Source organism: Rhea americana, unplaced genomic scaffold, assembly GCF_003343005.1.
Source record: "Rhea americana isolate MKP2758 unplaced genomic scaffold, rheAme1 scaffold_7, whole genome shotgun sequence".
NCBI lineage: Eukaryota > Metazoa > Chordata > Aves > Rheiformes > Rheidae > Rhea > Rhea americana.
Window position 1 is genome coordinate 7,578,526 of NW_028186867.1, and position 26,876 is coordinate 7,605,401.

At 37.1% G+C, this 26,876-nt stretch overlaps 1 protein-coding gene across 3 annotated transcripts in view; it reads right to left on the minus strand.

Moving 5' to 3' along the window:
* LOC146586300 (cohesin subunit SA-2-like) overlaps positions 1–26,876 on the minus strand; it is a 60,250-nt gene that overhangs the window by 19,433 nt on the left and 13,941 nt on the right. For 2 of the 3 annotated variants that reach the window (XM_085321542.1, XM_085321544.1), the window contains exons 7-19: positions 26,366–26,570; positions 25,065–25,225; positions 23,745–23,818; positions 23,194–23,317; positions 18,039–18,137; positions 15,938–16,017; positions 5,944–6,051; positions 3,902–4,007; positions 2,935–3,052; positions 1,997–2,100; positions 1,450–1,542; positions 1,267–1,356; positions 42–245 (exon numbers count right to left, since the gene is read on the minus strand). In XM_085321542.1, coding sequence (XP_085177668.1) covers positions 42–245; positions 1,267–1,356; positions 1,450–1,542; positions 1,997–2,100; positions 2,935–3,052; positions 3,902–4,007; positions 5,944–6,051; positions 15,938–16,017; positions 18,039–18,137; positions 23,194–23,317; positions 23,745–23,818; positions 25,065–25,225; positions 26,366–26,570 — 1,566 coding nt within the window. The remainder of the gene's footprint in view (positions 1–41; positions 246–1,266; positions 1,357–1,449; positions 1,543–1,996; positions 2,101–2,934; positions 3,053–3,901; positions 4,008–5,943; positions 6,052–15,937; positions 16,018–18,038; positions 18,138–23,193; positions 23,318–23,744; positions 23,819–25,064; positions 25,226–26,365; positions 26,571–26,876) is intronic. The other variant, XM_085321543.1, reaches the window with a different exon arrangement.

Genomic DNA, 26,876 nt, shown 5'->3' on the forward strand with positions numbered 1-26,876 from the left:
GGGGAAACAGCTTGTTTATCTCCACAATGAGTCACACTCACCTTTTGCCAGAAGCTGTTTAGTAGCTGGTTAAGGTGCTCCACCAACTCATCTATCAGTTGAGTTCGGGCACAATCCACTTGGCTGTAGAYAGCAATTTCTTCACTGCAGAGAATGTAATAAGTCCTGGAGGAGGCCTCAAGGACAGACATATCAGAGTGTTTGGCCACAATGTCTTTTACCTCTCTTAGCAAAGCATCCAAATGCTATAAGTAATAAAAGCGGTATGTCAGTTAAATCATAGTTAAGTCCACTTATATTTCAGATATCTTTCACCTGGCCAGTATATCACTGGTCATATAACCAACATGAAATAAATGCCAGTCTGAGAAGGAGAAAGGCAGGATTATGCAACACAGCGTTTTTCTGTGTTTATAGCCCCTTTTAATTATTTTGTTTCTGGAACTCCCTAAAAACAAAATAACTGTTTTAAGCTCTACTTCAGCAATACGCTTTTGGCATTACATAGAAATAATTACAATGGTAGCAAAGAAGCAGTGTCTTTTCCTCCAAATAATGGAAGTTATCTTCCTCAGCAGCTGAGGACGAAGCAGGTTTCAGATCACCCCAGCAACTGGAGTCTTTGTTGTTAATGAGAGGAAGGAGCTTCATTTCTGTCATTTTTCTCTTCCTGTTAACTTTCCGTCCTGAAAGTAAAACCTAGAAGTGTTTGCGCAACATCATCTCCCTGTAAACATCCTTGATTAAGACTACGTTAAGCTATTCCAAGGATTTCATCTATCCATTTTTGACCATTCCTTTCCCATCAGCAGACATATTATCCCCATTCTTATCTTTCAATTACTATCATCCTCCAGCAGCTGGGAGACAGTCTTCAAGGAGGAAGGGGAGAAGGAGAAGTAGGAAAACGCATTTTGTAGTAAATCTCGGAAATGCCAACTCAGACACATGGCACAACCCACCCTCTCTCCACCCAACAATGAAGAACCCAGTTTATTCCCAAGGGCAGGCTTATCATACGAAACTACAGATCGTTACCCACCGGGACATCAGGCCAGTCACAGCATATCAAAACTGACAAGCAGTAAAGCTTTTCTTGGTAGTCCCAAATCAAAATGTAAAAAGCYTGAATAAGATCACTTTCCTTGAGGTATGAGAATATTCCTCTGTATCTCAACAATTTCTTCCAAGTCACACTAACCTTGTACATTGTCACATAAATCTAGTATATTCTACATGCACCCAACTATCCCAATTCCTATTCACCTTCTCTAGATGACCTGTACTGTAAACATCTAAATCATAATACTGAGGAATCTGCAGGAGATTTGTCACTTTTTCTGCATCTGCTGAATACTGCAGAGAAAAAAAAATAAAACAGGATATGAGAGCATTGCAGGAATTTTAATGAAATATTTAACATGCATTCACAGAGCAGCTGTTAGTTACCTTTGCCAATAGCTGAGGAAGCACCATAATAAAGTGTTCAGTAATTTTAGTACAATCTTCCAATTGTACTTTCTTTTCTTTTACTGACAGAATCTGCAGACAAAGCATTTTGTTTCAATTATAAAATCTCTTAGATCTGACTGGAATTTTACATTTAACCCAAGATTAACTCACATGCCTCTACCTAAAATAAATCAAGCCAAGGCAAAGATACTTTTCTCTGGAGTCAACCAGATTGTTTTGGTTTTGACTACATCAAATTAGATTAGATGTAAATCACTGAACAACTATATGTCATGGATAAAATGCTCACTCATTGATAAAATGGTATTTTATCAATAACATGCTTCCACTAGCTTTCCTTTAATGCTCATACCCTTCAACATCYACTGCTAATAAGACTTAGAGGTCAAAAAACAGCGTGTCATTTCATACAAAGTAAACTATTTGATTTCTGAAGATGTACCAACCACTAAGAATATGCTGTTTGACAAAGTACAAAGAGAATGTGATTACAGTACGATAAATCAGAATAAAATATACTAACTTTTTTGGCTGCACCTCTGCCCACTGGAGGATGACCTTCAGCTGCTTCTCTAACAGTTGCAAGGATAATTTCAATGAGAGCACTTTCATGGGCATCACTCAATGCTGTAAGAAAATCAGTCTCCTTTTAGCACAGCACAAAGGAAAAATGAAGACACAGCAATAGATAATGAAAAACCTATCGTTTATCTGAGCAACTGTGGAAGGACGCCATATAAAGAAAGATGTAGTGTTGCTAAAGAAATATCTAGAGAGTATTAGATTTAATTTGAARAAAAAAATCCATAGTTACTAAACACAAAAGCAATTATTTCTCTCATGGCCAACCTTTTTAGGACACTTCGGCTCCCAAAAACATAGGCAGCTTCAACCAGGTCTATCTCTATTGACTACCACCTCACTCAGGACAACCTACTTCTTTGAATTATAAAATGCTTTAACTGTCTAGGTCCATAAGCTTTGATTTTGACCATGCAACCACCTCCACATCTACGGCAACAACTACTACCAAGTTCACTTTAAAAATATTTTTACATAAAATTAATCCTCTGGAGTGTTGGTTGCCAACAGATGCAACACAGTATTTTTTCCTTTTCAGGCATGAACAATAGCCTGGCAATACTATACTTCAATCAATCAATACTTTTAGATTCTTAAGTTTTGGACAAACACATTAAGTCAGAGTTATTTAAGCATTATGGCTTAATTACAAAAGTATTCTTGCAAAGTTTCTATATTAAGATTACATAAATATAGAAAAATATAAGCAAGTAGTTGATACAAATATCACAGTAGCGATACCTGCTTTGTGACCCTTGAGGACCACAGTCTGAGATCAAAGGGCACTGCAAAGTGGAATTATCCTAAGTTGTCTGAAGGCAAAGTTCAAAAAACAACAAGAGACTCATACAGACAAAGCTAAGCTCTGTGCTGACCCACCTTCTCCATCTTCTTCCGTATTTTTTAATAGAAGAGTAGTCATGCACTCCCAGTCCTTCAGGAATTTGCCTGCCCAGTCCCACAAGCTATCTACRAGGTATGCAACATGTTTGTGTAGCTAGAGAATAAAAACAAAAGCTTAGAGAAGCAAATCTTTCATTACAAAGAAATAGTTTCATACGTTCTTCTCCCAYTTTCCAAGCTTTGTCATCCATCCATACATGCATACATGCAGTCCTCCAACATAGGACTTAGTTTGAGGCTAGTCAATGTTAAAACATCACTTCTTCAATCTGACACAAAAGGAGCCATAAAAGCAGGAGAAATGCTTTTCTTTCCTCTTTTTAGGATCTTTCTCCTGTAATTTAAGTAATCTCTTTAAAACTAACTTCTGCATTGCTTCTATACTGCTGATCATAACAACTAAAAATCCAATATTGGGGATAGAAATTAGTTAGCATTTTAGATGACACTGATGAAGTTCTCTGCAACTAGATTAAAAACTGCTGTGCCTGAGACAATTTGGATACAGGTCTAGACTACAACAAAAGCTAAGCAGATAAAATACAGCCCTTAAGCTGATAAACTCTCAGGAAGGCCTGTTAGCATAGGCAAAACTACATGGTTCTTAGCCAGCCAGCATAGAGCAAGGGCACAGCAAGCTCTCATCTGCCTGCAGAAAGACACAGACACATACTAATTTTTCTCACTCGTTGGTATTGGTCTTTTGGGTTATTTTCAGAAGCTGTTTCAGCACTGGTTCTCTCCACCAGTATAGCTGTAAATTACTTTTGATACAACAGAACAGAAATGTCAAATTCTGTCTCTATTAAAAGTCATCCTAGAGAGTCAGAATGTCCCAAAGACAAAACAGTTCTAAGTAGACAATATTGTCTAAGTAGACAATAATTGATTGAACACGCATCACCGGGTGTAAAAAACTTACTGCATGGGATATTCTCCTCACCTCGCTCTCCAGAAAAAAACGTATTAATGTTTTCAACTGGTCAGCACTCGCCCCAAACTTCTCTTCTCTTCTGAGCAGAGCTTCATTTCCCTCATGACTAAGCAGCCTGTCAACAGAAAAGAAGTCAATCCAGTTCTCCCACATACTCCCCAAGTTCATTTGCCAGTGTAACRCTAATTTTGTCAAGACTTCAAGGACATATGTCTTCTAAATATCTACTTATTTATTCCAAATCAAATTAGATTTTCTATCAGATGAAAGGAAAAGAGATCAGATTGTTTTCCACTTTCAGAGATCTGTTATCCTTATGAACACAGAGATTCTCTCCAACAGTTTCACAGGTACCCTGYCAACTTTCTGGACAACAGATGCAGATTCCAGTGTTGAACATATAATGAGGTAGGCATTTGCTCATGCATGAAAAGGTACTTGTTCTAGAACGAAAAATATTACTACCTGACTATTTTTCACATTACAGTACATCTTGGTACTGAAGCTCCTTAAAAAAGTGTAGTATCTTGTATTTATGAGAGGCAATTTATTCAGTTTCAGGTATACTGGAAGAATTGTTCTTCTTCTGCGTAAAGTATGAAGCATATTATACTTCATTCCAATTTCCACTTCCCCCTTATCCAAAATGAGTGTGACTGCACTGCTCATGAAAAATGTTAATCCTCAAGATACATACAGGAAGGCCATCCCCATAGATTAACGTAAGGCCTGAAGYGCTTATAGATTTAAAGTAGGGCTACACTATTTAATGTTGGCATAAGCTTATACTTCAAAAAAGTGCATCTACTAGTATAATTTATCCCAGCTCAGTAAGTAATCTAAGTTAAAAATGCAGACATTGAGAAGATTTCTCTCTCTCTCTCTCACACACACACACACACACAGCATTTATACTGAAACTTTTATCTGTGCAATGGAGAGGATGAGTGCCACCAACATCTCCATCACATCAGAATCAACACTTAAATACTGGTCCAAGTATGAAAGAGAAGAACTGGACAAAAAAGAACAAGAGTGAAGTTTACAGAATCAAAGCATCCATACTGCACTAGGAGGTGGTATAAAAAGTAATCAAGGCAATCATTTCAGTGGCAAAAAGCATCAGTGTATTGAGAGGAAAAACAACTGGTTTATGATAGAATATTGAGACCCACAAAAAGATGAAGTAAGGCTAGTAGATGCCATAGAAGATTCATCAAAACAAGAATTTATCTTTATTTGTCTTTTTGTCGGACTTGGCTCCACAAACCCCAGAATTTCAGCAATTCACCTGGACAGGAACAGATAGCTAGGAGGAGATTCTACATGTGTGAGAAAGACAAATCATTATTATTTCTGAATTTTTCCCTACAAAAGCCTTGACAAAATATTTTTACTTTCATTCCCCTTTGTAAGGCAAAATTATGTCTCTTAGCTGTAGAGACAGAACATTTCTTCTCTTTTTAGCATGCCAACTCCATTCACTTCATGCAACCATTGTTATAAGAAGCCCATTTATAAGAATTACTCCTGGGGAAGATAAACCCTATACTTCATTAACCTGACAGAAAAATGGGAGGCTTTTTAATCTGCTGCATCTCTCATTATTCAAAGCCTTTACAATGTATAAAGCAACTTCCAAAGGGAGAAGAAGAGGCCATTTTTGTGATTAATCACTAAAGCTACGGAAATCCAGCAGGTGCCAGATGATGAATTAGCTTATAAGAAGCAAGGCAACAGGAAAARAAAGGAAAAGGAAAGGTGGTATACTCTCAACCTGGCATAGCACCTGCGGATCTGACAGTTGTTTCATATTCTCTAGCCTCACACTTTTCACGTGCCTAATGTGTCAGGGCTGTGCAGGGAACAAATGATTACCCCCAAACAGCATTTCTCTTCCAATTCAGCTGAAAAAAGCACAGCACATCTACTATCCTCATGGTACTTACTTCCAGCAAAAAAATACATGCTTAATATCCCTCTTAAATAAATCTAGTTTTACTCTGAAACAAATAAGAACATSCAAAAAGTAGGCAGGCAGGCAGAGATACCTTTTATAAAGGAATTCCCCAGCTGCTACTGCAAGCGGACGGTGTGTGGTATAAACAAATTGGTATAAGGTTTCACAGTCTTCAGCTGATAACACATCCTCACAGTTTCTAGGCAAAAATAACAACAGAAGTTAAAGTTCAGGTTTATCTGCAMAGAATATTACGAATGCTATGTCCAGCTTTTACTAGATCTGATTCTCCATAGCATTGCAACCTGTTTACACACTTAAAATTTTAGATGTGTCCTACACATTTTAGATGTGTGGGACACACCTAAAAATGCTTGCAGATGAATCTGAAAGCATTTTTGTACTCACTTTGTAGAGAAACAGAGGTCTGTAAAAGCCATGAGGAATCAAGACCACTGCATGGACATCAATTTAAAGCATAACTAAGGTTGATTAGTGCTCATTGTATTAAAATAAAACCCAACAACAACAAGAACAAACAAGAAAAACATGCCTCTACTTTATGCCTTAGAATTTGTCATAGAAGATAATAAATGAGATGATATAATTTTGTAATAAAAATGATTTTTAAATTATTTAGTATGGTATTTTAAAATCTATACTCTATTTACACTAAGTTTATACAGTCATGTTTAAAAAGAAATTAAATCACATCAAATCACAAAGCATGCTTGTGACTGTGACCTTTCTGCCCAAACATACAGTCACAGTTTTGCTCAGAGCCATTCAGCTATGCATCCTGAGAACAGCACTTGCCAACTAATGGACCTCTGTGGGAAGCAGAAATGGTACTAACATCAGCTTTTTACAAAAAGGAAACTAAAACATCAAAGTTGAATGACCCACAAAAAAGATACCAGAGGAGGAAAGCCCAAAGCACAGACTGTAATTACAAAATGCTTGCTTTCTACTGCCTCAGTAAWGTCACTGGACTAAGCTACTTCAGAGAATTAAACAACATCTGAGACCCTTCCACTTTCTACAGCTAGGCAAGGGGAAAGGGAGATCCATGCTCTGAATTTGCTGGTACTGACATCATACAAAAATTAGCACCCAGTCCTGTGCTTGTCCATTTGTCACCAGTCCCATCTCATCCCTTAGCATCCTGACAAGTCACTAAGCCCCAAACAATCCTCAAACCTTACTGCAGGGAAGTGAACWAACAGTAGGCGAGAGCATCACCAGAATGTTTGTTGCAAATAGCTTTTAGCCCTGGTTGCAATTTAAAATCAGTAGAAAAAAAAGACAGCACTCTTACTTCTTGAAGTCAACAGCCTCTATTTTATGGATGTCAAGACCTCATGAATGTTACCTTTTCAGTGTGTTTACTTATGTATCACTTGCATTTTTTTCCCCCAGTTTTCCTCTGTTTGTTTATAATGGTCACTAACACAGTAAACAAGTCTTAAATGGAAGCACCAATGACATGCTTCCAGAAGTGATAGGTCCATCTTGCAAGATAATGCTTACCCCCAACCAGACTTAATATCTGACTTACATACYTCAGGCATTTTTTGGTGGCCTCTTTTAGCATGCAATTCCCTTGAGTATTTATATGTTGTAATAGGTCAAATGGAAAGTGCTCTGAGTATACATCATGTAATTGTAAATGTAACCAGCATAAAGAAAAATATTTACATGATTAATTCAACCACCTATAGAACTAAGAAAGTAGTGTAGAATGTGTTTATGTTGAACAGTAACTAATTGAAAAAGGTAACATCATGCAGTAGAGTACATGAATAAGCACTGTAARGTCATGAATGAAATATCAATTATTAACCTTTGAGAAGTTCTCAGTTGAGATAATCTGGTCTTTAWCTTGCATTTTGCAGTCAAGACAAGTGACAGTAACATGAACAGCAACAACAAGTAACACAGGAGTAAGGATAACATGGCAAGTATTTATATTAAAAAGTTATGGAGAATTTACTGATATAAAGTAGGAGTTTGACACAGTTGCTTTCATTCTTTTTAATGTCAAGCTATTAGTTAGTTATTTTAAAACATTTAGTTTCCATGAAGTTGCCCTCCTCATTTTCTCTATACACATGTATTTTTTAAAAGCTGGAGGCAGCTCAGAAAATGGGAAAGTTCTATGCAAACATACTGGGATCCAGAGTGGGCCAACACACCATCAGAGGATCACAGAACGGTTGAGGCTGGAAGACATCTCTTGAGATCTTCTGGTCCAACTCTATCCTGCTAGTTACGTTTTGAATATCTCCAAGCACAGAGACTCCATAACTTCTCCGGCAACCTGTTCTATTGCTTGACTACCCTAGAGACTCCATAACTTCTCCGGCAACCTGTTCTATTGCTTGACTACCCTCACAGTAAANAAAAAAAAAAAAAAAAAAAAAAAAAAAAAAAAAAAAAAAATCTTACATTTAAATTGCTTTTCTTGTATGAACACGCCAGGCAAGTGTGCATATTTGCATTTACTTGTCTTCATACTGAATTTTTTGGATAGCTGGAAGTGCTCAGTAACACGGCTGCAATTGTAGACAAACTTCTCTCAGTAGAAAGTAAAGACTTTGCCTATCCAGCACAAACAAAATGCCAGCCTCCATGATTTTGGCTTTGTCTTCAAAGAGGCTAGAAATCTGCCCCAGTTACATTAATCTACAACCGTGTTGTTCCTCGCATCCTCAATACAAGAGTAAGTCAGAAGCAAAAGCTCTGGCTACATATGAAACACTCATTAGTAGCAGTGTAGCAGAGAAGGGGAAAACCACCCACTTCTTCACAACACCGCTGACAGACACTGATGACATCTCTTGAGCCTCAGGTCTTTCTTGAATGAGAAGGAATAYCTGCATGTACTTCCCCTCCTTTTCACATGCTGCTCAGCCACTACTCTCTGTGAAACAAATTCCCACTCAAACAAGTGTTCAGGGGGTTTACATGCCTCTGGATGTAGCAACACTTAACTACACCTTAACTACACCTGCTATCACTACCACCACTGCTACTGCAGTAGATGGGTGTCTTTCTTTTTTTAACATACATAGGGCAAGAATCACACATTGAAAGAATACTTTAAATAGAGCAATACTATTGCTGCAAATTTACAGCCCTCAGAATGCCAAGTAAAGATAAAGGTTAAGCCAGAAGTTCCTGCCAGTGTTTAGGTGTCTAAAAATAAACTGGCATGCTTTCCACATACCAATRTCATGACATATTTTCTCTGCACTTCTGTGTGAACATGCCATGGAGAAGAAGATGGGATATTCTCTGGAYAGATCATAGACCCATTTTATTATATTATGGCACCAGCTGAAAGATCTCGTGTTTGTTCCATTTGACTTTATCTAAGAGACATGACCATATACAGCTGCTGAAATCACCCCGCTTGCTGTCCTATTGCTTATACTAAGAATAATAACAAAATCACAATAGTAAAATAAATAGTTTTAACTTAATTAAAATAAATATTTCTAATAAAAATAAACAGTAAAATACATTTGATGCACTTTTTAAAGTTTTGCTACCTTGTTGTTTTTCCTTTCTAATGGCTATGCAGGGAAAGATCAGACATACATCATGGGGACATTGTTAACCTAAAGTATAGCATCTCAATCAAAAGAATCTGTTTATTTTTCATTTAAGAGAAATCCAGGTCATGGAAATTTGCAAAGACATCACACAAACAAAACTACTGTTGCCCTGATCATTACCATCCAAAAAACAGAAGTATTCTAATGATTGAGACAACAGAACATGATTATCTGATTTTTATAATTATTTTATTTACATCTTTCTACTCTGCTGTCAACTGTAGGTACTTCAAGATGAGATTTTGGTGATCAGAAAGAGAGATGACAGTGTGGTCATCACTACAGCATAACAAAAGTCCTTCCCCACTCACTTTAAAATAGGATTAGCGTGTTGCAATACATCGTGTCCTCCGATTACGCTGTGACAGAACACCAGAAGATGCACATTAGACAGATGCTGTGTAAGTAACTATGTATTTATTTTGCTTAAGAAACACTRGGCCTGTTTAGCCTGGGGAAGAGAAGACTGAGGGGGGGGATCTCATCCATGTGTACAGCTACCTGAAGGGAGGGTGTCAAGGGGACGGGGACAAACTCCTTTCAGTTGTCCCATGTGACAGAACAAGAGGCAATGGGCAGAAATTGAACCACAGGAAGTTCCACCTGACCGTGAGGGGGAATTTCTTCACTGTGAGAGTGACAGAGCACTGGACCAGGTTGCCCAGAGAGGTTGTGGAGTCTCCTTCTCTGGAAGATCTTCAAGGCCCGCCTGGATGCAACCCTGTCTGACATGCTCTAGGTGACCCTGCTGAGCAGGGAGGTTGGACTAGATGATCTCCAGAGGYCCCTTCCAACCTTACTGATTCTATGATAATCCAGGGAAACAAATAATCCATATTTTTTCTTGTTAACTCTTCAGATAAGAAAGATATTAAGATTTCTGAATAGCTATTAAGGATTCTGAACAGAAGTACATGATGGCACAAATGTTTGAAGAGAACTTCAAAGGAACATTAAAAAAAAAGAGAAGACAGAGGAGAAAGCACAAGCATTCTTCCAGTTTTGGTCTTACACTTTTGCTTTGTTTGGAATAGGCTTGATTGTTCTAAATCACAAAGCACTATCATAACTCTGCCTGGATAACAGTATGGACCTAAAGAGACCATGGAGGAGCTGCACCTCCATGTCACTTCCTTTTACTACTATACAATCTGCTACAACAGTGACTCATGCAAGTAATCAGATCTGTGCTGTCTAATTTGCTCTCCTGAAGAGAGCCCTTCACACTGCTACTTCTATCACTTTCAACATTTCCTAATTTCTGCTAAAGGCCACTAAACAAGACAAAGGTAGATAGTTTCCTTATTTGTATGCAAAGTGTGTCTCTCTCTTCAGCTTATTTTTTTTTAAATCACACAAAAACATCTTTTACAATAGCATTTAAGCTTTCAATGCAACTTAATGTTTTTCTGCACAATGAGTTGTCTAAAGGACCTTATTAGAAGCAATGTGTTTGCCTATCAAATGCCACTTTCTCCTCAAAGTCCATGAATCAGCCATAGAAAATCGCTTAGTTCAACCCTCTGCTGAATTATTTGTCATTTGACATCTACAAAGTGTAGTAACACGTACTATATTATTAGCCACAGTATATTTTGCCAAATCCAGTTTTTAAGATTCTCATACGACGCAGCCCTTCTCACTTCAAATTAAGAGCTCTTTCCCAGTCTAGGTGAGAATCAGAAGGGATAGTGAAGATTTAAAGTGCAAGAGTGAAGTACCTTTACCTGACTTTTRGCTCTTGCACTGAGCAGAACACAGGGCACTTACAAGCCTCATTTTCCTGACCTTTAAGTTGGAATAACTCTACTTACCACTGTCAAAGCACTGCAGCAAGAACTAATGTATTTATCAGCTCCAATGAATAGTTTAAACATGAAGTCCTCAATGAGCACAATAGACTCAGTTTTCACTGATTGGCAGCTCTTCCAAATTTGGTAGTTTGTGCTTAAAACTCAGTTTAATTTCTAGTTACTTTTAACTGATGTGATACAAAGTAATTTTCTCCTTCCTTGCTGTTTATATATTCAAGCCATTTGTAGATTCATGCCCCTGCATGCATCACTTCTAACCTTCCTTATCCACCTAGCAGAGTCACCTAATTTGCTTTTGCTGCTCTTTTCCAAACTCCCTCAACTCTTTCAGGTAGTTAAGCATATAGAAACAAACAGAATTGTCTGGGACTAGTCTCACTAAAATAATTTGCCTTCTCAAAAAGCAGTATTTCCTGTAAGTTTCCTTGGTTTCTGTACTTCTCTCTTTCAGTACATATTTATCTCTCATTTTTTTTCCACCTATATTTCCTTCCTATTCCCTCTCAGATGCTTTGCAACATTAATGCTAACAATTATGCATAATTCAGTAGCATTAATAATTTCTATTATGCTAAGTCACACAGGCTCATTTCAGTTTCAAGATCCCATTGGGCTGTGTAAAAATAAAAATGCACTAGCCCAAAAATCTTTGCATTCAGTTGAGACAACATGCAACAAATAAGAAGAAAATAGCTCAGCTCACAGGGTGAAAACACAAATATGGATTTGAACAGACCAGGTATATGCACAGCAAGAGGGTTTTGAGTGAGCACTGAATCTTCTTTTTAAATAATGTAACATTTAGTGAATTGAAAAGGTCAGTGTTCTTCATTGCCTATATGGCTAGCAAGAGCCATAAAGGCCAGCACAGCAGCTTCACATGCCAGTAGTGTACAGAATAACCATTGTAAATTCCACAATACTGGAATGCAGTGATGGTTAAGAGATGGTCAAAAAGTGTTGCTATAACACAAGGAGCACAGAAGTTCCACTGCAAGGGAAGAGTTTCTGCAACTGTCAGACATCACAGAAAGCAGGAGGAGGTCTTGCTAACATACTCATCCAAGCAGACAATTATGGAAGCCAGAAGAAGAGTTGCTGATATAGTGAATCTTCCCCAAAAGAGTGACAGAGCACATAACGGACTCATTTAAAAAAATATATAAATGTTACTCTTGGCCTTGCTTCTGACCAGTGYATGCCATTAAATAACAAGAGATTTATTCCAAGGTAAGAGACATGTCCTAGAGGTCAGTGCCTGACTATTTAATATTATTTTCTTGGTCAGAAGAAAAAAAAAACAAAAAAAAACCCAAAAAACAACAACAAAAAAGAAAAAGAATTGCTGTTAGCTGTCTCCATGATTCCAAACAAATATATGGGGTTTATGAGATATACATCCTTACCAGTAGCTCTAAAAATGAAAAGCTAGATTGGAAAGATCTTTCATGTCTCAGTAACAGTGTACTTCGAGCAACTAGAATTTAGTTACCAAATTCACAAATAACAAAAGTGAGCYACCCAGAGAAAACAGTATGACTGAAAGCTGCAAAAAAATCGATTATGTCTGTACAAACAAGTGGAGGCGTGTTATATAAGCACAAACAGAGGAGTCACTGTCCACAACCCCATTTCATGCTGATGTACAAAGTAGCATAACTGCCTAATATCCTGATACCATTTATGAGCCATAAAATGCACCAATTTCAGACACATGAAAACCGAAATTTCTTTGCTTCTGGAATACCAGCGTTGACTCCCTTCTGACATATTTAGGTACAGGGGCAAAAGCKTCTCCCCTAGTGGAAAAGCATCTTGATGTAAACTCTTAAGAAGTCTGTATTACAGACTGTCTATACTGTCTACATTGTCTTCACACAGGTTTTATAGACTGATCAGTACTAGTTTTATCAAAGAGAAGATTTGTAGTTCAATTTCTTCATTAAGTCCCCAATTTCCACTTTTATCATTCCAGTAATTAATCCAAATCATCTGGGCTCAAATCAATTGGGGGAGGAAAGGGGCACTATGCAGCAGATGAGCAAAAACAAAGAAAAGCATGTGTTTGCTAAGCCTCCACACAGCCTAATTACAAACAATTTTAAAAATTTATTCATTTTACTCCTGAAAACTATATTTTATTATGGACAAGTGTTATTTAGAAAACTTTAGAAAGCACTTATTCACGTTGGAAACCTGATTGCATCTAAGAAAAATTAGGAAAAAAGAAACATTGATCAAACTTTTATAGCTGTAGCTTGCATTAATGAGAATATGATCTCACATAATAAAGCCAGAGATGCTAAACAGCTGCAGTGCCAATACAGCACTTGTTAGTTAGGTACAGAGCAAGGGCAGCCGTAACTGGTCTACAGCATCTTTGTACACCAACAATGGTGTACTACTCCTCCCAGCACAAGGACACATTATACACATAGACACAGCATTGTAGTTTGTTCCACTAGCTACACAACACAGAGAACCAAGTGCTGTACAAATGGACATTGTAAACACAGGAACAATACAACCCTGTCTATTCTGGTGAGATCCAAACAGTGGTACTTCCTTCAGAAAAGCAYGTTACGTCCGCAGCAGTCATACGCTGTTCTGATGTATACGCTGGAGCAAGCCTAGAGAAACGCCACTCAAGTCAATGGAGTGCGAAAGTGAAATAGAAACCAGTCCTTCTTCCAGACTGTAAAGCAGCACTTCAGTATACAAAGGTACTTAAGATTTAAAGTAAATAGCAGCATTAAAAAAAAAAAAATCCATCCAAGTTGAACTCTTTTTACCTCAGCAACCCAGAGTAACCTAGACAACGAGCAGTAGCATATCYTTTGTCTGTTCCCATGAATAAGTAGGCACTACTCCTGAAGAGTCTGTTAGCACARCCATTTCAAAAAGTTACTGATACAAACACATTTTAAGAATAGAGGAATGTCAACACTGGCTTATTTTGCAGCTAGGTCCAACACTGCCTAACCACTGGGATGATGCAGGAGAAATTAAAAAAGCCATTTCTATCTCCAAATGGAGATAGATGCAACACCACATCCATCACGTTCTAGGATGCTTTTTAGCACTCACGTGGAGAGGCGTTTGTTCTATGGAAAAAAGCAAGAGCAGCCTAAGTAGTGCATCAGAAGGTGGATAAAAATGGGAAAGGATGACAGGAAAAGCAGGTTTGATACAACTTGTCTATGTTTGGATACTAACCAAAGCTATTCCTGTTTTTTCTGGAACAATTTCCTGCCTGAACACTTGCAGCTTGTTTATACAAGACCCTCAAGGAAAATCCATATGAACGCATTCAATCATATTGAACTGCAGTGTGCACTCTCAGAATTATTAAGTCCTAACTCAGTGAAAGTTAATTCACCTTCAAAATGATCAAATTCACCTTAAAAACATTTTATCCTCAACAGGAACATCAACTCAGAGGTTTCGTGCAGTTCATGTGTTAAGTTGCCTCATGTATACATGCTTATTTTAAAGCAAGAGCACACTTACAGAAGTGTATCTTGAAATAACTCCTGGAAAATTGTTTAGAAGTAAATTTAGAAGTAATGTGTTAACTGTCACTTTACAAATTTCATTAGTAAGTCTTCCCATAGTTTTCAGAGTTCTATATACATAGCTCAATATTTATTCTACATTATTTGGGTTGATTAAGCTCTACAACCTTTTCTAGCAGTGGATAATACTTTTAGATTACTTCTGAATACTGGATGCAAAATCTGTATTATGACTTCTGAAATACTTCTGAATACTTCAACAGAAAAGCAAATCACAGAAAGCTAYGGACAATGCACCACACTGTACATGGAGGCATCTGCTTCAGCAGAAGTCAATCTAAACACTGAATCAAAAGGGCACTTATGGAGTCCTAATCCTCCATTAAAAAAGGAGGGACAGAGAATTTACTTGTCCCTTATTTTGCAAAAAATAAAAAATAAAATAAAAAAATAAAAATAAACATACTGCTCAAGAATGTATCAGAATAGCATTTATACAGTTCTGTAATGTTGATCTAGTTTCTTCCCAAACTTGCAGTTTGCCATTATCCTACTGAATCTATGGCTGATGGGTAACAAACAAAACAACTTTTCTGTTGTTAGCCTTCTATTTCAGCAAAAACAAGATGTCACATACTTGCTTATTTCCTGTTAGTCTGTTGTGGGCTCAATAGCTCCCAGATTCTCTGCGAAGTCCAAATTCTATCGACAACCTCAAAGCTCAAGGCTTCCTGCATCACTTGGGGAAACCAGAACAATGGCAGAGTTCACTGAGTTCCCAGTCAAGACCTGAAACACTGGGATAGAAAATTCTGTGGTGGGGGATTTCTCCAGAGATAGAGATGCTCTATTCGAGAAAAGCCAGACTGAAAATGCTCTGGAATTTCCTTTCAGGGGAAGTATAAAGATATAACAATGTACTTTTCATACCAAATCTGAGCACAATGGTTTTCATAATGTTGGTGTTTCCCACAGAAAGAAAATGTCATTTTTTGAGCAGCTTTAACTGTAACTCATATCCCACTGGGATCAATTGTTTCTCACCATGTAATTGATTACAGGAAGATTCATCAGGATTGTATCTGGATCTTGTCACCATTAAACAATGCAGTAAATTAAAAAAAGAAATTATTTACTGTGACACAAGCATCAAGAGTTTCATGGCTTGAACTGCTACTTCATGGTCCTTGTCCAGAGGCATGGACACAATTCGATCCTAATGGATATAAAATGACAATAAAAAGATGTAAYATGCATTGTTCTCAACAAACATATTTTTCCTACAGCTAGACCATCTACACTAGTAGAGCAGAGATTTATTTTTATTTCAGCAGCTATTTCCTGGGAGACATAAGGCAACTTGATTACTACCAAGTAGTTCCCCAGCCCCTGAAAATTAACAGCATGTTAATTTTTAACCGAATTAATCATGCAGTAATATGATATTTTTTATAGATGTAATGTATGCGTTCACAAGAAATCAACTACAGTCTACAAATTAAAAGTGACTGACAACTTGTTTCTAAGAYGTTACTATGAGCACTCCAGTATGTTAAAGGAAGGTAAGGCTCAAATTACAAGCATTACATAATCAGTTTCTCCCATCAGCAATAAAGTGTATATACATACACACATATTACAGAAGCCAGTGTCTTGCTGGAAAAATAATTAGGGCTTAGGTCATAAAGTACTATCAGCAATAAGCAATATTCCTGACCTCTAGGACTCACACTACTGTAACTTGGTACAAATACAAAACATCTCAAACGATGCAAATTTTCTTCTCTTGTGCACCCAAGAACTCACACAGTCCCCAGGACAGCCTACATTTTTAAGGCACATTAACCCTTAAGGCTTACTTGTTTGGGGACTAACAACTTTCTCACTTAACATATCATTTCCAAATCTCTATATTCATTTTACTTTGCACCCTCCTTCTCCTCACAACTGAGCTGCAAGGTGTGGAAGACCACGAATCCTGAGTTTGGCAACCTCAAGAGTAACAAAAGGAGAGTGTGAAATCAAGCGTGTGGGAAATGGATTACTGGTTACGTATTTCCATTTACCGTCACTGAGAAAGTGTGATTTTAACTTTGTAAGATTCCAAACCATTTTCAGGGTARTTGCTTATATTTCTTTAGGTTTGGGGAGGGAGGTGCTATAATCTATTTATATAACATCTTCTACACAGAGAAAAATATCAGTATGAACAGACTGTAGCTATTTCATCAGTCTCTGAATAACAATCCTGCAGTTGCATGAGCAGCTTACAACAGCATACAACAACCCTCCTCTAACAGGACTGCTTTAAAATGTTTAAAATAGGGGTTCGTTTTAGATAGTCAAGTTTCAGTTTGAATAATTTATTCTTAAGACTTCGACAYTGATCTATTTCTTGTTCTTTAAGAAAGCCATAGCATTTTTTTTTAAACTACTGACAACTGCTTTGACAAACGGGTAAGCACTGCACCTTTGACAAAAAGRGTATGAATTACCACAGCATGCAGGCATTAATTATATACTGATTCAGAKGGGCTGAGACATCAATCCCTCCTTTTACAGCTTTCTAAGCTTTCTTATCCAAATCCTGAAAAGGCTCAGCCCCACTTAGATAATAACAGCTGATGAAATTATCACTAAGGGCTATATTGAAAAAGAAAAAGGCTGAGYTCTTAAATTAGTCAGGATGTTGAAATATGATAAAGGTAATATATAAGGCCACTGTGGTCACAGAACAAGTTCTCAAAATTACAGTCTATCATTTGACTTGTCATGACAGGAATCAGGGATCCTTCTTCAAGATTCATATTGACATAGCAGATCAATAAGGAGTCATGCATTCCCATATCAGGGTAATACATATTGGATTGGCTGATCATGTATCTGGCAAACCCATTATTGGGAACAGTTAAACAAAAAAAGGGGGGGGGAACCTTTGGAATATCAAATTCTTGCTCATCTCATTCTTTCTCAGTCAAAGATCCCTTAAAAAAAAAAAAAAGGCCATTCTGGTTAAGACGAATGACTAAAGATCAGGCTACCACYACTCTGTGCATAAGTCAAACAGAAATTCCATATAAACAGAGGGAAATCTCTTTGCAAACCCCCTTCATCTACACAGTCAAGTAGACTGTCTCTGTAGTACTCTAAATTTTCGTCAGTCAAGAAAAGGGGGAGATCAGCTCTGATTAAAATATCAGACCCAGATTTTAAAAATAGAAAATATAATTCATTTACCTTGAATCTGCTAGTAAAGAGATCCATCCTGGAAACAAGTTCTTTTCTGCTATAAATTCCCTGTAGTCCCAGAAGACACTTCAACCGTACTTCAGCTTGCTACAAGACAAAGAGGAATCTGCTAACAGTAACAAATATACATCTTTGGKTTTATTTATTATTGATTGACATTTATATTAAGAAAATAAGTAGTCTACAGATATGCCTACAACAGGCTAGTCAAATACTGCCTCATCTTCTTTAACATCTRGCATCTAGTACTGTTATGTGTATGTGCACACATACACCCAGGAAGCCAGTTGTGAGCCAAACTTCAAGTCTTTAAAGTCTGTGTTAGGCTCCCCTAAGAGTCAAAAAAAMCCCTAAAATATCTCACAACTGATAAAAGACAGAATTTTAAAATGGAGGAATTGTGCAATTCACCTGTCAAAGATATACAAAGGCAAGAGTACAAATGACCTATGTAACACAATCAGCACTCCTTCCATACATCAAATTTTGCTTGTTTCAAGACTTGACTCAGACAGAAGTGAAACATGGATAAGGACTTCAAAAAAATTCCAGTCAAGAAAAAACTCCGAGAATAAGAGGTGCACCTTAGAAATGCACTAGCTTATCATTGTGGGTCCCTATAGACATAGCATTAGATGTTACGCCTTCTTCCTCCCACTTCTGCTTACAGTGGAATATTACTCTGTATTTTAAGGATTCTAAGAGGGGAAGATTTGCCTTGATTTTATTCTAAGTAGTTACTTAATTTAGGCCAAACATACTTCTCCCTGCAACGAATTACTTCATGCTATTAGCACTGACACTTCACAAACACCTCAAAAGACAGCACTTTTCCTTATCCAATTTCTAACTATCTCAGGTGTACTGCTATAACCTTCAAATGACAAAAGCTTTAATGTCATTAAGAGAGTCATTCTGAGGATCTAGCAGAAAAAAAAAATCACTCTGTTCGGTGAACTTACAAAGAAAAGTGTATCAGTAGAAACACTTCAGTGATCTGTAGGCTTTGATAAAGCCTCTCATATTTCTTCCTTAATTCTTCCTGCTAATAATAGCAGTAAGGAAAATCAAGAAAACCCAGGATGGGAGACCACCTACATATAGGCTATCCATTTCTAAAAGTTTCTGTTCTCTTGCTTATAATGGAAAACAAAGGACGACATCCAGCAAGAGGCTTTGACTAACAAGTTTGCATAAGGCAGCAGTTAACAGAAATACAAAAAGAAAGATCAACAGGCAACGATGAATACTGCTCTCTAATTTGCGGCACACGTGCAGTACACGTTCCAAATTGTGCTCATCTCTTTAAAATTAAAGGCCTTGTACAAGAAAAACTTTTGTCCCCAACTGCCGCTTCTTACAGGCATTCTGCAACACGGAATTCCGTTCAGGAATGGTCTAAAGTTGCTACTCATCGCTGTCTGCTGCCACGAATGCCATGAACAACAGCAAACTTGTATGAACTCAGTTTAGCTAATGTACCGCAATCCTGACTTGAGCTGCCTTCAGTATTTTATTATTCATGAATAGGGACTGCATTTGTGCTATAAAAAAAAAAAAAAAAAAAAAAAAAAGAGAGAGAGAGAGAGAGAGAGAGAGAAAGAAAAAATTGTTTGACTGTTTTAGTTTGTTAGATGGTCATATAGCCCTTGGAACATAGCTAAGGATGGATGTCATTTGCACTTGGCATTCAGGTGGCATTCAAGCATGGGTCTGCAGATATAAAGTTTAACACATTAAACTATCCCACCTTCTTCTAACATACTCACTTCTCACCTAAAAGCTCTCAGCTATAAAGAATTGTATAGATACAGGGTTATGTGTTGAGAAAGTTTTCTAGCAACTAAAAATTAATAATTACTTCTGTTATGACTATTTCTGCTATCTTCCTATAGCTCATCTGCATTGTCTCTTTCTCAAATGCCCATTCCTCTTCTAGATTCATCACACTTTGTAGCTTCTTCATTATTCAAAAGTACTTCACATTCTTCTAAAACCAATTCATTCACTTACTTTCATCTCTTTTTGACTGCAATGCAAGCAAATACAAATACCCCGCCTTCTGTTCCTCTCACCAAAACTACCATTCCGATCTTCACAAAATATGTGCCCGTTTGGTCTTTCAAAGTCGTCATCAAAGCTGTCCTGATAAGCATCATCAGGATGCTCTGAACACACATTGTCCCTCAGCTATATCATAGTATGTTTTAACCCTGACCTACAAATAGACTGACATGGAAAATCAGGAAGTTAGTGAACAGCTCTAGTGACAACAAAGAGCTTTACATGGTCTTCAGCACTTAGACATATTCAGTTATGAGATTTCAGTCTCACCCCCAACTCTGTGAAAGAGAAGTGAGACTACAGATGAGACCTGGATGAATCAGTGAGGTTGGGCTGGGTCACTTTTATTCCTCCTCAACACATGCGCCCTTAGAATAAACTGGGAAAACCAGGTCTTCATTTGAAATACTCCTGATTTGCAAAGACAATTCAGCTTACCTGTCCTGTTGAGCTAAAATGTAATAAAAGATATTGCCCTCACAAAAAATGTCAGTATGTGCACAGAGAAATGATCTTTGGAGCAGAACATCTGTATTTTAACATGAACAGCTGAAGAAAGTATTCAGAAATTGTGGTAACAGCGAGATCAGTTTCTATGGCCATGCTGAATGGAAGGCATAACTGAAAACCCTTTCAATCAGCTGAAATTTGCTAGGAGGATCACATGGTCAGGACACAAAAGTTCATTTCAACAGAAAGTTCCTGCTTCCCACAGGACTTCTTTGGGATGTTTTTTTTTTTTTTACAGCCTAATGAGAAACATTCAACAACTCGCCCTGAGGTCCCAGACAAAGCTAGCCTAATGACCTGCGATGTTCCAAGCGTCTGTGTGCATCTCTGTTTCCATCGCTTCTGCTTTCTTGTCTGCTGCTTCTGCCTTCCACTTTTCCCATTCTTACTCTTGATCATCTCTATTTTTCTGCTCTTCAACTTGATTTCTCCACAGTATTCCTCTTCAACACCTACTGCCCAGGTCAGCACTGACTTGATTGGATCMGAGTGCTGATTAGTAGCTAGGTATCCCCTTGGAGCACCAGTTAGGTGCCTGGGTTTCACAAATGTACTGACAGGTGACTTGGCTTATATATAGCATTGTTTAATTGCATACCACTGTTAGATTCAGTATTAAGTATTGTTTGTCATTAAAAAATAATGTTAAATTATTTGTAGTAGATGAACATAAAACACTTAAAAATACTATCAGCAAAAAATACTCTCTTTATATCACTGCACCAAAACTTTTACTGGGCCAAAGAGAGATTTTCACATAAAATTTTAAGCATATTACCACTGAATTTGCACCTAGGAAATAACCTTTCATAAAAACATAAAATGTTTAATATTGGGATAAAGTATATGAAAAAAATAGTATCTCGAGGACAAGAAGAAATAATTACATTCAAATAAATCTTTGAAGACAAAAATGTTAATTTTATACTTTTTCTTCTCTAAATCTTCCCAAATGACTGAACTTAATCTCTGTTTACAATGTTGTAGATGATCCTGCCCAGATTTTCCCTACAGTTAGRATGCTTTTATGGTTGTTCAACTCTGGGGCCTAAATTATTTGGCAAACATCTCTAGTTTGTATTCTAAAAGAAAATTGTCTCTGCAAGCGACCAGTTTCTTGCTGCCTACTCCCATCATCATGGAATGGAAATCCTTATTAAGGAGGAGTAGTGAAAAATAACAGTCAGATGTATATAAAAGCACTGCTGTCCCCATCATTGCCAAAAATGCCCTGCTCTCATTTTGGACTCTGGCAACAAGTTACAAAGCTCAGCCAGGACTGTAACCATCAATAACGGCATACCACCAGGGCTCAGCCAGACCTGGAATACAGAAGACTTCTGACCTTATCTCACTCTGCTGGCATCTGCATTGCTTCCACATAGCTTTAAAAAAAAAAAAAAAACATCCTTTTCATTTCCCAATAAATGACACTGGATGAKCTGCATGTATTTACTAGAGATACCAGCTGTTACTGTCACCATATTGCAATGGGAACAAAGAAACATCATCTTCAAAAATGACTTTTTATTTTCATAGTTTGAGAACTGAAACTAAAAAGCTGTTATGCTCTGATTATATCCTATTTCTGCAGGAAAACACAACAGTTCCTGATAGATTTGTTGCTTCTAAAATAAAATCTAAATGCTACTTTTACAATAAGAGTGAAAAACAGGAAAATAAGAGGCTTTGTGCTCCACCTTCTGGCTATGTTGTAAACYGCCATTCTATTCACAGCACACAGACGTTACCTAATGAAAGTAAAGATGTTTAAGAATTTATATGGGAGCCAGACAACATTTTAAAAGGCAGCTTGCAAAAGTATAGCCCTGAAGATTCCAAGAACTAGCCATTGATGATAAATATTTCTCTCTCCCTAAAAATCTATCATGTATTTTAAAAGCACAAGAAACAGCATTATTTCTGAGTTAATTTTTCTTAAGAGTGCATCTCTACTCAAAAATAAAAACACAGTTACTAAAAAGAAGAGAGAAAACCCTTTGGCAAATGACTGAAATTAGAATAATGTTTCAAAGAAATAAGAATAATTAAGGAAAAAACTCAACTATACCAAGGTGAGATTTTAAAAAATTTTCTGCAAAAATTTCTACATCCATTTAATTCCAAATGAGAAATACGATATTGCAGAGTATTTTACTATTGATAAGATATATCTATCATCTTCATAAAATARAATTTTAAATATAATCACCAAGACAAAGCAGAGTTGTAGTCAACTTTTAACACCGCAGGTACTCAAAAGGATATAGCCCWCGTTACAATTTAGTAAGAATAGTTTCCAATTCAATCCATTTGATAACACATGAAAAAACTGCACAGCCAGYGACACATACTCAGCACATCACTACAGAATTGGGGAAAAAAAAAGTGTTCTCTGTTATTTAGTGGTAAGAGGGCCTGAAAATTAAAATTGAAATGGAGCAGAAAGGAAATTCTTTTGGTACCATCACAATTTTAAACACRTACTCTTAAGAATCCTAAAATTAAAATTCTTAAAGAGTTTTCTTCCTACTGCCCCATAAAGAGGTAAGAAAAATTAAAACTTTACCTTATCATACAGCATCCAGCCAATATATTTTAAGTAACTATCATTTAAAAAGGCATCTGGGTATGTTTTCATCCAGCTGCCAATTTCTTCAATGCAAGTAGCCCGGATCTCAGGGATCACATCACTGAAATTATAAAACTGTATATTAGCACATYAAAATACCTAATTAATATTTATTAGTTGCAATATTTTTATCTTCTGGAATTGCCAAAGTACATACAATCCCAAGTATTAAAAATATCTTCATATTAATGCTTTAAACTAGTCTTTAATAAACAATTAATCCACTTTTAGCTACAAATAYTTCAGACTATTTATTTTGAAGTTCTGGACATTTTCTAGCAATACCAAGCAGAAAGAACTTAAAAGAAATGCACTTAACAGAGATATCTTTCTAATCCTAAATTGTATAAAAAACTTCAACTGCAACATGTTTTCCTCGACATTCTCGATGTCTCTAAGATGTTTAATTTCATTCTGGTATCTGGGTAATCTGAGCAAGACTTGCTTCGGAAGCAGATACATATCACAGCTTTAATTTTAATTCTTACCGGTAACGGTTTAGAAATGTCCCTTTGAAAATAGCATTCATCATGTTCTGTATCTCCAGAAGTTTCTGCTCATACTGAAATACAAAGATAACTTAATGTTTACACTATTCCCACAAATTTGCTTCACATGAGAAGGCTGCATCAGTGCTTTCACCAGGCTACTGCAGTGCAAATCTCACCAAAAARTGGTACCAGCACAAAATGAACGATCTGTAGCTGCATTAGGAATTGGCCTTTTTGTAGCTATGTCCTGATGAAAGATTGTCAGATACCAACTACAAATCTGGATAATCAGGCACAGCACATAGCATGTTTGATGGAGTCTTGTCAATACACAGAAAGATACAGCAAAACTACTGAGTGATCCTCACATATAGGTTCAAGTTCTCTTTTTATACACTGGAAGAAAAATGGAAGGCAGGCAGGCAGGCAAAGGAATTCTCAAAATTAACCTATAGCATGCTACTAGCATATGTTTTAACCAAGCCCTGAAAACCTAGTTTTGAACTTCTGGAAACATAAGTCACTTAAAAACATTTCTTCACGAATGGTATCAAGTGACAAGTTTGTTCCCCCATATGCATTTACTGATTTTCCTGTAAAATCAGAAACACAGTGACACTAACAACCTCTGTCTAACCCTAACAGTTCTTCCCATGAAAAACGAGATATTTTTCCGATTAAAAAAACCCCCCCCACACACACAGGCATCCAAAGCTCAAAAGAGAGATAACAGATTCTAAGCTCAGCAGAGCAGGGACTATGCCTGTTATACACACACACACACATATACACACACACACACACATATACACACACACACACACATATACACACACACACACACATATATGAAATGGGTGAAGTATCTGGGAAGAGCAAGGATCCAGAACCAGGTACTGGATGGACTGCACATCCAATAACAGCTACCTGGGGATCCATAGCATATATCTGTGTCTGTCTGTGTGTGCATGTGTGAGTGAGGGGTCTGCATCAGCAACTGGAATAGGGCTGCAGTCTCAGCGGCTCACATATCTAGACAGCAGCAGTCAGAAAGAACATGGATCCAGGAATCAGCTAATCATCCTGATCAATCAGACAACAGAACAGGATGAGGTCATTGGTGCTCTTTTAAGGGCTGAGTGTTTCTCTCTGTGTTGATCTGTGTGACTGGCCATGTATATGTATCTGTTTTATACATATATTTGTAGGTGTGCCTACTTGGAATACATGCTTATTCTTTCTATTGATTAGACCTGGTGGCACAGAGCTGTGGCAATCTCACTTCTATTGAGCTACCAAAGTTGGCTTTGGGTTGACCTGCCTAACCTCTTTTCTTCTTCTCTGCAGTTGGTCAAGTCTGTAACTGGTCCTTTTGCCACTTATCCTGTTCTTCTCCACCTCATATAATCTTTGAGCGTTATGCTTGTTGACATCAAGGTTCAGATGTACACTTACAACTGCTGTCAGAAGCTTCATTGCTGAAAAGGAAAGAAAACCAACTTTTTTTTAGCTTAGCTCAGAGATAAATAGTCATAAATATTCACCACTTTACCACAAAGGATATGGTTACCCAAACCCAATTTATTATTCGAAATGCAAATACCACTAGATTACAGTAATTTGATTTTAAATATTTATTTTAAAGGCAGAGGGTGATCAAAAGGGTAAATTTATTCATATTACTGGTGGTTTAGAGTTTTTGGCCAGAGTAAGAGAAGTAAATTACCATGCAACTCTCCTCTTAGTTTATGTAATTTAGACTTTTCTACAGAAGAATCTAGAGCTGTGGAACAGGTGAGTTTCAGTAACAAAAACAAAAGAAAGGAGAGAAATTGGCTCATCTTTTATTTGAATTGACAGAAATTAATGCTCCTCTAAAGATCACCATGTTGGTTCACATAGATTTCCAGAGCTTTTTGTAAAAAGTCTTTAAAGTAAATAGTGTGCTTTAGCACTGTTCACGTGGCAGCAAAGGCACTTACTGCCTTAAAAAAAAAAGAAAAAGGAAAAAAGAAAGAAAAAGATGTGACTAATATCATCATACTGCATCAAATAAAAACATGCTACAAACAATGTTCTTTTTAGCACAAGTATCAGAAGAATATCAGCTCTCCAAAGGAAGYTTTCATAAGTGAAATGTTTAATGTAACCTCTTTGTACTAGGTATGGGAGGAGAGAAACAAAAATAGAAAACAAACTGTTAAAAAAAAAAAAAAACAGCTGGTGCTAAAACATCAGAACATAACCTAATTCTAAAAGTAATTATCTCAGACATTAAAGATCTCTCTRAATATCAAAATAATACAAGCAACTGCATTTGAACTTTTCACAGAAGTCTGATGTACTGAGCTCCTCAAAAACTTCAAACATCCCCTTTTACATTAGCCATTGGCCTAGATCTACCAGGTCTAGATCTACCATATCTAAATCTTCCAAATTCCATTCAGATACACGTGGAAACAAACTATTATAGTTGCATACATTAGGAGCAAAGCACAGTCAATGTATATGAAAAGAACAATCGTTTCAGTAAAGAGACCTTTTCAATTTTGAGAATTTTTGTTAGCATGCAACTCAACAAAACTTGTGGTCTATGGCACTTCTGTGAGTTCTTTTACCTGCCAAAGTGCTTGTGTGCCTAAATGCTCTGACCATGGAGTCTGCTAAGCCTGTAAGCAGTGAGATGATGGTATCCATCAAGTAGCTATCATACAGGATGCTGCACTGGCACTGCTGGACAAGCACTGCAATGAATTCACAGAAATTGGCTTTGAACTTTTTCCAGTAGGGTCCTGTTCTGATGAGTGGGTAGTCTTCATTGTCCTACACAAGAAAAAAAAARAAAAGAAAAGAAAGAAAGAGAAAATACATTAATCAATTCTGTTTGCGTATACCATTTACATCTCTCCTAGTTAATTCCAGAGAGAGTTTTGCTGACAAACAGTTTCATCTCAGCTCCCCATTAACTTTTTCCATAGTTATTATTCCAAGGAAGGGAYACGCGACAGTTACAGGCAAACATGGATATGAACTAGCCTGGTTAGAGCTACACTGTCATGACAGCTCCCAAGAAAGAGCAACAGATGTGAGGTAGATGTGAATGGACACATGGCAGAAGGCTTTTGTGAG